Source organism: Poecilia formosa, unplaced genomic scaffold (assembly GCF_000485575.1).
Source record: "Poecilia formosa unplaced genomic scaffold, Poecilia_formosa-5.1.2 Scaffold177, whole genome shotgun sequence".
In the NCBI taxonomy this organism is placed as follows: Eukaryota; Metazoa; Chordata; class Actinopteri; order Cyprinodontiformes; family Poeciliidae; genus Poecilia; species Poecilia formosa.
In genome coordinates this window covers 255,934-270,170 of record NW_006800116.1, presented here as the reverse complement: position 1 = coordinate 270,170, position 14,237 = coordinate 255,934, and the positions used below count along the sequence as shown (strand labels likewise).

The 14,237-nt window shown below is 33.9% G+C and overlaps 1 protein-coding gene across 1 annotated transcript in view; it reads left to right on the top strand.

Annotated features, from left to right (window-relative positions):
- grk6 (G protein-coupled receptor kinase 6) overlaps positions 1 to 14,237 on the top strand; it is a 59,068-nt gene that overhangs the window by 19,909 nt on the left and 24,922 nt on the right. The window contains exons 3-6 of the mRNA XM_007565485.2: positions 5,100 to 5,212; positions 9,029 to 9,106; positions 10,213 to 10,313; positions 13,763 to 13,855. Of these exons, the coding sequence (XP_007565547.1) occupies positions 5,100 to 5,212; positions 9,029 to 9,106; positions 10,213 to 10,313; positions 13,763 to 13,855 (385 nt within the window). The remainder of the gene's footprint in view (positions 1 to 5,099; positions 5,213 to 9,028; positions 9,107 to 10,212; positions 10,314 to 13,762; positions 13,856 to 14,237) is intronic.

Below are 14,237 nucleotides of genomic sequence, written 5' to 3'. Positions count from 1 at the left end.
ACAACTGGCATCATATCATTCACTGTGGAGACCATGAGGCCCTCAGAGCCAACAGGTGCTGGACAGCAGCCTCTTTGTTTGAACTCTGTATTGGTTCTTCCAATTCTGGAGCTTCTTTTTGTGAACATCACACCTCCACTGATCTTTTGAGAAACCACAAACGGCTATCTATTTGTGGTTCTGGAATCCATATTCCAGAACCAATGAATGTCATATTTCATGCATGAGGAGTTAATGTGGGACCGACTGAGCATCTTTATGATGTATACCAAAGCTAATTATGAGGAAAAACAACATAGTTTATGGAATTATATAGAGCGAAGTCGACTGTTAACTAAAAATGTTAGAGTTGCACAGATTTTCTGGTTAACCATCCATGTATTCAGCAGTTTTTGGCTTTCTGTTTAATTTCCCGGGTTCTTCTCAGACTGTCATTGTTTCTCTAGCCTTTGCTTCCTTTCTGGTTGACCTTTCAGCTCACTTTGCAACAGGACGAAGGTGGAAGGAATGAGTGATAATTAGAGAAAGGAGAGGAGAACAAAGAGGATGAAGACAACTAGAGCAGAAAACAGCAGAGAGAGAGAAAACAAGACTTTATTTGGATAAACACAAGTTATAAGATCATTGAGGGAAAATGACTCAGAAGATGCTTCAGGAAAGAAATGAAAGTGATTCTCCAGCTGAGTTTTATTTAATGACTGCATCAGGGAGAGAGGGAGAAATGATGTTGCAGATTCCTAACATTTACCCACCGTCAAGCCTTTTCAGTGGCATCTAAGGTTATTTTTATATCATCGACAAGAAAGTTAATTCAATAAAAAACAAGAATTACAAATTCTGAACTGCTTCCATAATGTTTCACATGATAAAAAATTCAAACAACAGTTTCAAAGTCATTTCTCAGCAAGTATGTCTTTAAAGGTTTAATGAACTTTAATTATTGAAGTTTGGAATGAGCATGTCTGAAGACTTTATAGAAACTGGGATGGATTATTTATAAGAAAGGAGACCTAGAAAACATGCTGAGTCGCTGGTTGCTATAGCGATTTTCAGGGATAGGCAACATTTCACATTGTCAAACTTAACTAATAGACTAAATAATTTTTTTTTTTTAAAAAGGACGCATAAGCAGGTATTGAACATACTTTACATTCAGACTGTTTTAATTAGTACAATTTGATGTAATATTCTATTTTCAGTTTTTCATTAGCTGTAAGCAGAAGATCATAAGTAACAGAAATAGAGGCTTAACATCAGTCTGTGTGTATTTAATCACATAATGTTTCACTTAGTGTGTGAATATATTTAATAAAACTGACATTCTTAATAAATTCGTAACTTAATTTTCTATAAGTTGCAGAAATTTTAGAAGAACTAAAATCTCTGGCAATAAATCTTGGGATAGGATGACGTAAAATGTTTATTAGAGTTTAACTCTAGATTAACTCTAGTGATGTGTGGCATTACAAGATGTACATGTAAAATATAAAAATTGCAAAAACTGAACATTTCAATTGTGTGAAAAACTCGTAAATGTATCAAAATGCCAATTCAGAAGTCCAGCCTTCTGGGGCCTGTTTAAACACTCATCTGAGCTCAGATGAGCAGCAGTGATGACTCTTGTTTCTGTATTTGTTTTACAAATTAAAAAGAAGAAACAAAAGCTAAAATGATGGGAAAGGTTTAGCCAAATATTTGTGATCAGATAAGAATTATGCTAAACATCTTTGCATTCCTTAATTATTTTATGTTAGAACCCTTAATAAAACAGCTGAGTTCCTAGATGCAACTATTCAGGATTTATATGAGTGGTTATCAAGAAGGACTTGAATTTGACTAGATCATTGAAACCTATTCACAAAATGGAGTCTATGACCAAAGAAGAACAAAAGGTTCTAAATGACTAGAATGAAACAGGTGTGATGATTAACTCATTATGTTCAGACGCGAGAAATCAAATCCAACAAAAACAAGTCATGAAACAGATGTGATACAAGAGAACTGCATAAAATGAAACCAACACAACAAATAATACCAAGACGAACTGAAGAAATCTCAGCTCTGGTCCAGAAATGCAAAGTTATGAAAAACGGAACACCAAAGAACTCATGTACTCAGCATGACTAATTACTAATTACGTAATTTTTTTCCTTTATAATGTTCATAATGGGGCTTCATTTTAAGATTGCTTTTGAGATTATTGATTCCCCATTGATTTGTAAATTATAGATGGATTTTAAAGACCCTGTATTCAGCTGCGTGTATTTTGTTTAAAAGATGAAATAAACCTGACAGAATTGAGTGTTTTCTTTACTTTATTGTATGGAAAAAGTATTGAAGTAGGGTTTTCTCCCTATTGTTGGATTTTCGTTAGAGCTGTGAGATATAGATTGCAGAGATATATTTAAGCTGCTTTGTGGGAAGGGATGGTCCTCACTGAAACATTTATTTGTGAGTAAAATATGTTTTGCTGCTTTGCATCTGTCTGCATCTCAAATGCAAATCTTTTTCTCCTTGATGTTTAGTCCAACACGCATGAACCAAACAACCTGACTTTCAACAACAAAAATAAAGTTCCTATGAAACAATGTGTGAGATTACAGGTGAATAATTGTGTCTGCTTCAGAGACTAGTTGCAGTTCTTCCTTTATTTTCAAAGGTTTTGCTCCTTGCTTGTCCTCTAAATTTCAAGACTTGACAAGACTTACCAGATTCTATCCAGTTTCCCTTTAAAGACGATTTAGAGGAGGTTTTGTGCTCCAAACCACAAGACAGGATGTTGGATGATGTTCCTAACAGACTAGTTATATTTCCTATAGACTAGTTGACTAGTTCGTCTATTGAAAACTGCAAACAAGGAAGGAAAATCTACAATGTTATGAGATTCAACGAATTTAGATATTTTGTGAAGATGTGGCAAAGTTCAAAACCTAGTGGAACCCCATAACAAGCTCCAAAGACCTGAAACAAAACTTCTAGTCTAGATTTGTGATATGGAGTTGTGATATAGCTAAGCAATTTAGTATTCCAGATTATCTGTTTACTTTATAAGTGTTGTTGAGTATCATATGTGCATTAAGAAAAAAAACAAAGATCTTATAGCTGAACGTCCACACATCCAGTGCATCATTATTATGATTTCCAGAGGCATGAACGATAACTCTATGTTTAGAACAGTGGTACCAGTTTTGGTTCATCTAAAAGACCCAGGACACTGGCCCTAAAGGACGGGAATCAGAAACCAGGGGTTTAGAAAAATAAGGAGAAATCTATGAGACAAATAGATTCCAGGTACTCCAGTGACTAAAAGACAGTCAAGATTTGTTGTACTTTATCTGATGATTAGCTTTGTTAATTTTATGGATTAGCTTAGATGAGTATCATCTACATAGTAGGTAAATAATTATATGCATTCCACATATATAAATAATAAGAGCAGAACATGCTGGTCCAAACACAAAACCCTGGGAATTTCATTCATTTGAAATCTAGAAAGACTTAAAAAATCTGGAATTTATTAGACAAATACAACTTAAACTCAATAAAGGATAGTATTTTAGTTCTCCTGTAGATGTATCATTCATCTACAGGAGTTACTGTTATCAATAAGATTTGCAGTGTGCTTAGCTGTCGACATCCAGTTTGTGTTTAAGTTGCAAGACAGTCAACCTTTCTGGGTTGAAACAGGAAATAATAACTAGTTCACCTGTGCAGTGCATCAACCAATATGCTGTTTTGAGGGTGTTGGAGCACAAGAAAATGTTTTTCCATATTAAAAAAAATAGCAAAACAAATGGAAAAATTGATCATTATTTGTTTCGTAAACTAAAATGCTATCTTTTTTTGAGTTTAAGTTGTGTTTTTCTAATAAATTCCAGATTTTTTTAATTGATTGGTTTTACAAAATCGACATCTGGTATTTTGGAAGCATTAAGTTCCTTAACAGAGGTTGTTATCTGACACCCAAATGGGTAAAAGAAAATGAGCATAATTCAAACCACCAAACTTGCAATATGTAAAGTTATCAGCATTGTGGTGAAACGGGACTCAGATAGGATCTGCTGTATAACAGATGTGATATATTTGCATAGATCTGTGATAATGTTTGCATACACCTTCGGTCTCACATGCAGGAACATTGAATGCTTGTTAAGTTTAATAAATGGTGGCTTATTGGATGATTTTGAAAAAAAAAACATAAGAGGAAAAAGGAAGACTCGAATGAATGTCATGGAAACTTTTTATATATTTTTTTTGTTTTTAGGCTTCAGTGTGGATTTGTGTAGAGAAGGAAATGAGAAAACATGTCAGATACGAAAAAAAAAGGAATGGACAAATGGGCGAACATATGGGACAAACTAACCTATGGTATTTACATCTCTGTTTGGACTACATTTGAAACTTAGAGTCTAAAAATAGCCCTAACTCAAAATAATTTCCTGTGCTAACCAATATCTGGTATTTTTAGATTAGAGAAACACAACATCCTACATGCTTAGGCCGAAAACATTTACTTCTTATGTCACACAGCAGTCTAGTTTCTCCAAAAATCCTAGAAAAACATGTCTGAAATCTACTAGAACTGGACAGAAGACTTAAAATCAGTCAAGGTCTACAAGAAAATAAAATCTAAAGAAACTTCAGAAAGTCAAGAGAACTGTTGATCAACACCACCTTGAGAGATAGTCCAGTTGAGAAAACATGGTTTGAATAGAAACCTTTACAGAGTCACACACAAACTGAGCCACAAGCACCATTTTGCTGACTAAATATGTTTATGTTTTAAAATCACAATGCACTGATTGTTGGGGTTTGAGTCAGTGAACTAATATCACTCGTTGTGACAGGCTCACCAACAACTGGTTTATACCATCTGCAACTACTATCAGCCATAAAGACTTTTCTAGAAAAATCATGAAATGTGAAGTTTCTCTTTGAGTGTCAACAATGCTTTCCATTTATATTTGTATTGATTATGTTGGATTTTTGCTACAGTAAGAAATCCTAGCCATCTATCATTTTCAACAAGATATTGGTGAAAGTGTGCATGATGTGTTCTGAGTTGTTTGTAACCTTCATCCCTTTTTGTGTTTGTGCAGAGAAAGACTACAGCAGCTTGTGTGAGCGGCAGCCCATCGGACGGTTACTGTTCAGACAGTTCTGTGATACCCGACCAGAGCTGAGACGCTGCGTCAAGTTCCTGGACGCTGTGGTGAGACATTTGTATGATTTGTTTGTGTTTGTCCTGTTCGTTAGAAGATTCACACTTTAAGGTTTAACTTGTATTTCAGCTGAGGTCAAGTCGGCTTTACTTCTAGAACAGATCTGAAAACAACTACAGTTAACCAAAGCCCATTACATGATAAAAGATCAACACACTAGCTAAATACAAACACAGATGTCTTACTCACCTGGAAGCTAAATAAAATGTATTTGATTTTAGCAAGTATTTTAATTAGTCTACTGTTCGGTTAGCTCTGATTTCCAGAGGCAGGATGTTCCAAAGCTAGAAGCCACCACAGAAAAGACTCAGTCACCTTCTAGGGTGACTGAGTCACCTTTTTTGCCTGATTTTAGGTCATTGATGTGAGACATTGCATCATAATTCTGCACCAGAAGAAGTCAGACACTGTAAATCCAGATGTAAACAATGGATGGAAATGATGATTATGAGTCCTTGAAATGCCACTCCTGGCTCTCACTAGACATCCTGACAGATTTCTCTACAGAAGTTGAAGTCAGTGCTTCACAAGATGCAGTTACTTAATCTTGTTATAATTTTGAGACAATCCTTGACAATCCCATCATCAGCTGAAAGAGACAAATACTGTTATCTGCAAAACAAAGAATGATATTTTTTAGGGTATTAGGATTTTACGTTAAGGTAATACCCTATGTAAAGGTATTACGGAGTTTGGTGTTTCTTTGGAGAAATCCTCTGTTCATGTTACTGAATTTAAAAAGAGGAGGAAATGAGTGTCCTGGTATTCCTAGCTTGTGTTCCTTTGGTCCAAATTAATAAAATAATCTTTTCCTGAGGTGTTCAGACAGAAAGCTAAAGTTTTCCCCTGGGGCACAGAAAATGTTTAGATCTTTTTGGGGTTGCTTTTATTGCCTGATTTGCATTTCATTCCTTGTATTCTGTTGATTTAAGACTTTTTGTGGCTTTTTATCTATATGGACATAATTATGTATTTTATTTAATTTGCCTGTTATTACAGTTTATGATATTTTTATATTGGGCTGACTATTTATAGCTTTTTTTGTACAGGGTTACTGAACTAAACATATTTTTCTGTACAAGATGTCAGATTTCTCTATTTATTTCTGCATTTTAATTTGTTTTATGAACAAATAAAACAAAACTACAATTCTCACCTGGATGAATTGTAGTCGAGTCACAGTACGAACAAGTTCTACAATTTTATATCAAATTAAATTTTTATTAATTTTTATTATATTAAAAATGGCTTCTCAGTTTTGGGACTTGGTCACATTCAGCAGCTTTATTTTACACTAAATAAGATCCTAAATAGGTTTCAAATTAAGGCAGTTGTTGCACTTGATGTTTTTTAGGGGTATTTGAGTGAAGGGGGACTGAGTAGAATGGCAAACCTTGCGGATTTTCATTTGTAATGGCATAAAGAAAGGTTTTAAAATTATCGATGTGTAAAAGTTTTGTATACCAGGGTGAAGTCTTGCTCACTAAATATCCCAATGAGTGGCATAGACAGGTATCACTGCATGAATAGATGACACATATGTCATTGTAATCCATAGACAAGTAGAACCCAGCATCAGAAGTGTGACTCTGAGAAAATGTGCTTGTTTTATACTTTGTTGAAACATGTAACAGTACGCAGCTGAAAATAAAACCTGGTTCTCATGTTTGCCTCAATGCAAGAAGCTTTAATTATCCTGAAATGCCTGAATGAAGCACTCAAAGCTTGCTGAGAGCCTCAGGAAGTGGAGTTTAATGTGTGTTTAATGAAATACAGGAACCCTTCACTTCTTGGAGCAAACAGGGTCTGTGAGTCAGCGTTCCATACCTCCCATGTTGCAGAAACAAACTATGCATTTAGTTTTCCCTCTAATTCCCAACTCTAACTCGGACGGACTTTGACGTCTTTGCTTTGATGGTTTTTGTTCTTGTTCTCATGGAAAAGTATTGTTTTTACAGCTACTTTGGGGTTTAGTTGATGTCACAGAAAAATGAGAGGAAGCTAGGCTTTTTTCAGAACCGTGTCCAATCTGACAACATGCAACGGCTAATGAAGACCTTATCGGTCCCCCTTTCAGCCAGCTCCATTCTGACTCACTGACTCGTCCAAATGGCTTTGCAGCTTTCCAGGGGCTTCCAGGCTCTTCTCTAGGAGAACGGCGAGATGGAGAGACAAAGTCGGATCTGAACAGGCTCTGCTGTCACTTAGCATGCATTTACCAGCACTCCCAGTGAGAGGAAGCACTTTGGATGTTTCTATTCAGGCTCATCTTACTGCAGGTCGACAGAGGAGATACGATCCTTTCATGTGTGGAGGAGGAAAATCAAAAGTTTGTGGCAATGACATTCACAGCACAGTAGGAATTGTATCCTAAATATTTGGAAACCGATCAAGATGAACAAAACTGTTGGACGATACTTGGCAGTATGGTTGCGTCAATCCAGGAATGATGCAAATTTGGCCCGTCCAACACAGGTGCTTCATGCACATGGAGACTTTTTGTTTGTAATTGGGGTAAAATTACTAGCATAATTTTCTCACAATGGAGCATGTTAGATACAACACAAAGTATGAGGCTTTTTATAACCAAGCTTTTATAATAAGTGGAACCTTGGGCTGGACAATAAATCCATAATAATGTATATTGCAATAGACATGTAATTAATATCAATAGATATGACTAATAGAATATTCAACAATTTCTCTGAGCTCCGATTCAGAACTGCACTGCATTCTGAGGGACGTAGCAGCTCAACCTTTCACAGCTAAACAAGGCTGGTGTTCTGAACTAACTCACCCACTCTTTGATTACCTAGGAACAACTTGTTGAGTAAGGTGCACAGGAGCGGTTTCAGGTTAACTGTGTCTCATAACTGCATAACTACTTAAAAATAAAAAACAACAGTGTGGAGAGAAAACTGTGGCTAAAACAGGAGAGGTGATGTCATCAGCTTGTCATTATTTCAGATATTTTAAACTAAAACTAATTCATACTTAAAAATATCAACTAACATGAAAAGCTTATATCTGGATCAGTTTTTCAGAAATAACATCTGGAACCAGAAGAAACCCTTTTATCCCATAAAGACCAAATCAGTGTTTAATCCAATAAATGTGGCTACAATATGACGAAATCCTGTAAGTACATTTGTTCTATCGAGCTTAAAAGAATTTAAAAACTTGATGTCTTTCTTTCAATACATCAAACGTACAAAATCTGTTTTAAGTTTTAAACCTACAATGAATAGCATCCTCTTCCTTCTCCATAAATATGACGAGTTGATTTCTTGGAGACGTTTTCATAAAAGTAAGAAGTTCTTTAGGTGGATCAAAATATTACTGTCGTCATTCCAGAAATGTAAATTGTGCAAAGTGAAATTATAAAAAAATTTAAGATTTAAAGATGTGAAGTGCTGCCTGAAAATGCATCACCCAACAACTTCCACTGGGCTGGGATTTTAACGGGTTAATTTTTATTAATTAATTATGTAGATTTTACGCATACATTTTTCATAACCTTTGTATTTGCGTGTTTCCAAATGTAACCATATGCGAAAGTTGCATTTAAGGAGGACTGGGCTAATTTTCAGTTTGTTTGTGACTGAACCACAATTACACAAACCACATGAACGTAATAGGACAGCCTGAGCTTTGCAGACCCCATTTAGTGCTGTAATTCTGTGTTTTTGTGCAAATGTTTCCTTAAAAACTAATTTAATCCTGTGAAACTGTCAATCCTTGAAGATCCAGTCCTCATCTTTTATTCCAACATCACTAAATGTCAAACTCATTGCAAATGTTTACAGGCGGAGTACGAGGTGACTCCAGATGAGAAGAGGAAGGAGTGCGGACAGGAACTCATCGACAGATACTTCAACCCAAAGGTATGCCCTTCAGCTTTTGATTCTTTAAATCAAAATGTGACATTTGTAACAGTATAAAAAATCTGTTAATACAAAACAAACCAACACTCAGTATTTGATTTTAGATGCATCTAAAAATTCATCTCAGATGCAATGCATCTGAGATGAATTACAGTTTTGTAATTAATCTCAGATGCATGTATTTTGCTGTTAATTTGCATGACATTCAGTGATTTTATTGGGGGGGGGGAGATTTTTTGGATGTTAAATTAATGATTTTTTTTTAAACAGATTTTTGAACAGATTGTTGGAAAATAATTTTGACTGATTTTCACTAGTTTAAAGTGTCATAGCACTCATTTATAATTGGCTTTGAACTTATTTTAACCAAAACTAAATGAATAATTTTTAATATCTGCCTAATTTATCAACTAAATAAATTTTAATATTCAGAAATAGTTTTTATTGACAAATGCTAACTTTTAACATGTGTAATAGTTATTAATTATATTGTCTTATTTAGGCTGACCAAATAACAGCCATTCTGTTCTTTAATAATTTTAATTGTATTAATTAATATTCAAATTGATTAATTCAAGAAAGTTTAAAAATATAAATTAAAAAGTATATTATTAGCTCAAAATAATTATTAAATAAGATTAATTTAGAAGCGGTAAGCTTAAGTGAAAAGGTAATATGATTTATAAATAGTATTACTAATTATTGGTGTTTAGTTCTTATAATTAAACACCATTCTTCTGACAGGGCTATAGATTAAATGTTTGTCCTGATTTCTTTTAATTGCCTAAAAGCAGAAACAAAATCTGAAATGTGTTGAAGTAAAAATAACTAAACAATCACATCCTCTTTTTTGCTGCCACCACAAACAGCTCTAGTCTGAATTATGGTTGTGAATAAAAAAAGTCATCTAAATAACACATCTGTTGTCATAAACAGAACGACATTTCTCTGCTGACTATGATTTCTTCCTTTTTTTTTTTCTTTTTTTTTTTATCTTCAGACGAGTCTGAACTTGCAGATGTTTTCAATGTCAATGAGAATCTCCAGCTGGTTCACAGCAATTGTTTTGTTCTAAGTAAATCTAACTTGTTTGTATTTTTCTGCAGTCAGGGAACTATGTTTCTGAGGTGGAGGCAGCCATGATGACTCAGTGTACAGAGAGGCTGCAGCAGGAAGCCTGCAAAGAGCTTTTCAAGGACTGCACCAAGTAAGGTCACAGTGAATGTTGAAGCAACTGGGAATTATTTACTTATTTGAAAAAAAAAATTAACAATTCTTTCATAGAAAAATAATCATGTCTGAAAATATTTTCAGCATCCACTTTCATTACAAAACAAAATCAGGTAACCATTTGGTTTGTGAAATATTAGAAATATTTAAAATTAATCTGGAAAATGTATCTGAGAAACCCTAAAACTATTACTGACATCTGCTCAGACTGATTTTTAGTTTGTTAAACAGAATACTACATATGGCCTGCTCTAGTTTAATGAGCAAAATGTACAAATATCTTCTAAATACTTTTGAAAACATTTGTTTGAGAGGTTCAACTCCAACAGTATTTGCTCATGAGTGACGTCAGAGGAAATGATTTGCTTATGCAAAGGCTGATGTCAGCTATGTCAATACAGACTCAAAGAACTTTTTGAAAATAATTTTCTAAATATTTTTGAAACTTTTTTCTGTATCTAAAACCTGAAAACATGAACAATAGTTTTAGAGACTTGAATATTAACTTTGTGTTGCAGCATATCACTTTTTTCTGATTGTTTATTGAAATAATGACAAAACTAATTTGACTTGAAAATCAGTGTGTAGCAAGCAGTTTGACCTTTAAGGACAAAAACATTTGAATAAAGATAAATGCACATAAATTTTCAACAGTCTTTAACAAGACATTAATCTATGACCTTTGAATACTTCTGAAATCCTTCATATGGCAGAAGTATTCACAGATTAAATGATACACCAATGTTCAAATGAAAACCTGTTATCAAATTTTGGAAATTGATCCTAAATCATTAAAGAATTCAACAGAGAAAAATAATATTCAGGTTAACTTCAAACACAGCTGTCACAATAACAAGTTTTCTGGATAATAAATTGTCTCCAAAATTATTACCATAAATAATAATATTGTTTTGAGATGTTTTTCATGTAATATTTTGATAATGGCATAATAATGCAAATTGACTCTCTCAAAGATGAATAAACTTTAATTTACTCATCTATCTCACACTGGAAGTGGAAGATATTTTAAATATCCATAATAAAACACGCCAACCAAAAACAACAAAAAAAATTAAATAAAAACCACACATGACCTAAACCATAAAAAACATATGCATTATAAAATAAAATTGCCCTTAAAAAATATTTGTTAGAATGGAAATGATCAAACTCATTTTATCTCATTATGTGATTAAATGATTGTTTATTGCAACAGGCTAAACTTCAAACTTATCTTCTTATTTCTTTTATATTAACACACGGCCTTGTAGAAATCAATTTAGAGCATTTATATCAGCAACCAGATAAACAGCCTCCATCCACAAAGACCAAAATAAAAAAACTTCCTGTTTGTAAAGATTCACCCAAACTCCTTCCACTGTGTGTGTGGTCTATAAATTTCATTACATCTGGGAATCCCATGACTCCACATGCCAAGTGAATCACATTTTTTCATTACGACTCAGACCATCAATTACTCATGTTGAATGAAGCTGTCTCACATGAAATGTATTTACAATGTTCATAATTTGATCTCAGTTCCTGGAATTACATCTTATTTAGATGATTATAATGTCTTTCTACTGTAAAAAAGTTAGATGTTGAACCAGGATCAGCTGGAATGCAGAGGACCGGGAAAAGTTAAAGTTAAGGGATAAGCAGAGAATGAAAAATGGTTGGTCCTGATCGGAGGAAGGTACGGTCATTTACTGAAACCAGTAGAGACACAAAAGTACAAAAAAATAATAATTGCAACCGGGTTTTGTAAACGATAAATAAATAAATAAATAAATAAATAACTTTGAGAATTTTACAAAAGGCACAAAGTGTATAAAATGATTTTCAATAAAGGAAACCATAAACATTTTACTCAAAATATCTCAATGCAGATTAAATTACATTTATAAGAATAAAAGCTACAATAATTTATGTCTGCTTGCTTTCAGTGTTTTTTTGTTAAGAAAATCAAAATTTTTTTGGTTGTTCCATGAACATGGTAAAAAACTGAAGGGGCCCAGGCCCTTCAGTCAGTAGCCTCAAGGCTGTGGAACAGCTTACCTTTGCAGCTCCGTTTTGCTGACTCTGTGGAGGTTTTTAAAAAGCAACTAAAGACATTTTTATTTTCCCAGGCTACTATCTCTTGATTTTATTGTGTTTCTTATGTTGGTTTTATGTTTTGTTTGATTTTAAGCTTGATTTCTATTGTACAGTACTTTGTGATTTTATGTCTGTGAAAAGCACTTTATAAATAAATGTTACTTACTATGTGAAAATGGTTTGGTACAAAATTTAGAACGCTTTAAAAAAATCCCAAAGTCTCCACTGTAAAAAATCTGAAGTTGCTATGGTGATTCCCTCCTTTTCTGCAGGGGAGGAACAACAGAACCCACAGCTATATTTTCTAATCAGATGGCCAAACATGTTTAGAGATTAGACGTCTAGAGATTAAATGTCTTACAGTTTTCATCAAATAGATTCTTGACTCATGAATAGCAGGACTGTCTGACCTCACATGTAACTTTTATTTTGTCTGAAGTGTTTTATGTATAGGAGACATGATGGGTTAAATAGGCCATTCAATTTCAACTGAAAAAGAAACGACAAGCTGAAATATTGAGGGTGTGATCTCAGTGCAGTTCTAATAAATTTTATATAAAAGCAAATGTCTGATGGCAGTTAGAGACACACTGGGGAAAAGTAGACAGAAATATCTACAATATAAACTGTACAACAAAGGTATTTAAAATTAAAAAGTTTTTGAATATTTAAAAATTTTAGTGTGTGACAACATCCCTATCTGAACTGAACATTTCATGGAGAAAATATGTAAAGTCTAAAACGGTGATGTGTAAAAACTGGTTACCTAATTTAGTCAGGTAAAGATGAACTTCCTGTGACTCACCTAAGTGGCGTTTCTGCTCTAAAGTATTGCTGAATTATGGAGCTCCAAAAAGGCTGGGTTGTTTCACGTCTTCATTAATTGCATAAACAACATTTGACGTTTCACCTCCAATTATCAGATTAATGTAACCAGTCCAGTCAAAATTTGGTGAAATTTTGTTTGAGTTTTTCTAACACTACAGGGAGCAGTAAACCACAAATTGTAAGACAAACTCAAAATTGAGAAGACATGCACCAAATATTAAGTAGTGTGAATGAGTGAATTTATATTATCTGACGTTGTATTTAAAGGAACATAAAAATAAGAACAGAAAATCAAACAAAAGGTAAAATTATCCCAAAGTGTGGCTCATTTCTCAGATGACAATTAACTCTTAATTCAACAGGTTTCATTTCACCTTAATCCATTGTAATCATTTTTACCTTTCACGAACTTCCTGATTTCAGGCAGTTAAATCTAAAACCAGCAACCTAAAGAAACCCCTCATTTTATTTATTTATTTATTTATTTATTTTTTCTTTCAGATTGATACATGACTACCTGAGCGTGGCGCCTTTCGCTGACTACCTTGACAGCATGTACTTCAACAGGTTCCTGCAGTGGAAGTGGCTGGAGAGGTAAGGCTTTCTAACTGTTTTTTTCTTTCCCAGAGTACAAGTAGCAACACGCTCAGAGAAAGTTGCCTCACAGCTTCCTGTTCTCCTCCGGGTTACAACAACACCACCATGACACATTTCAAAAGACAAGTTGGAAATTGCCTAATGGAAAGCATTTACTTTTCTGTTAAACTTTGGCAGTAAGAGTTCCTCCTATTGTTGCAGCAGTCTGAAGGTAATAGAACAACAACTGATGGTTTTCCTTTACTTTTACCAATAATAAAGGGATCCAGCAGGTTGGGTTACTATTCAATTTTATGAATAGTACAACTATTTTAGGTGTCTATGCAAGACACCTAAAGTAGTCCTACTCAATCTGATTTGTAATTGAAAACATTTAAAA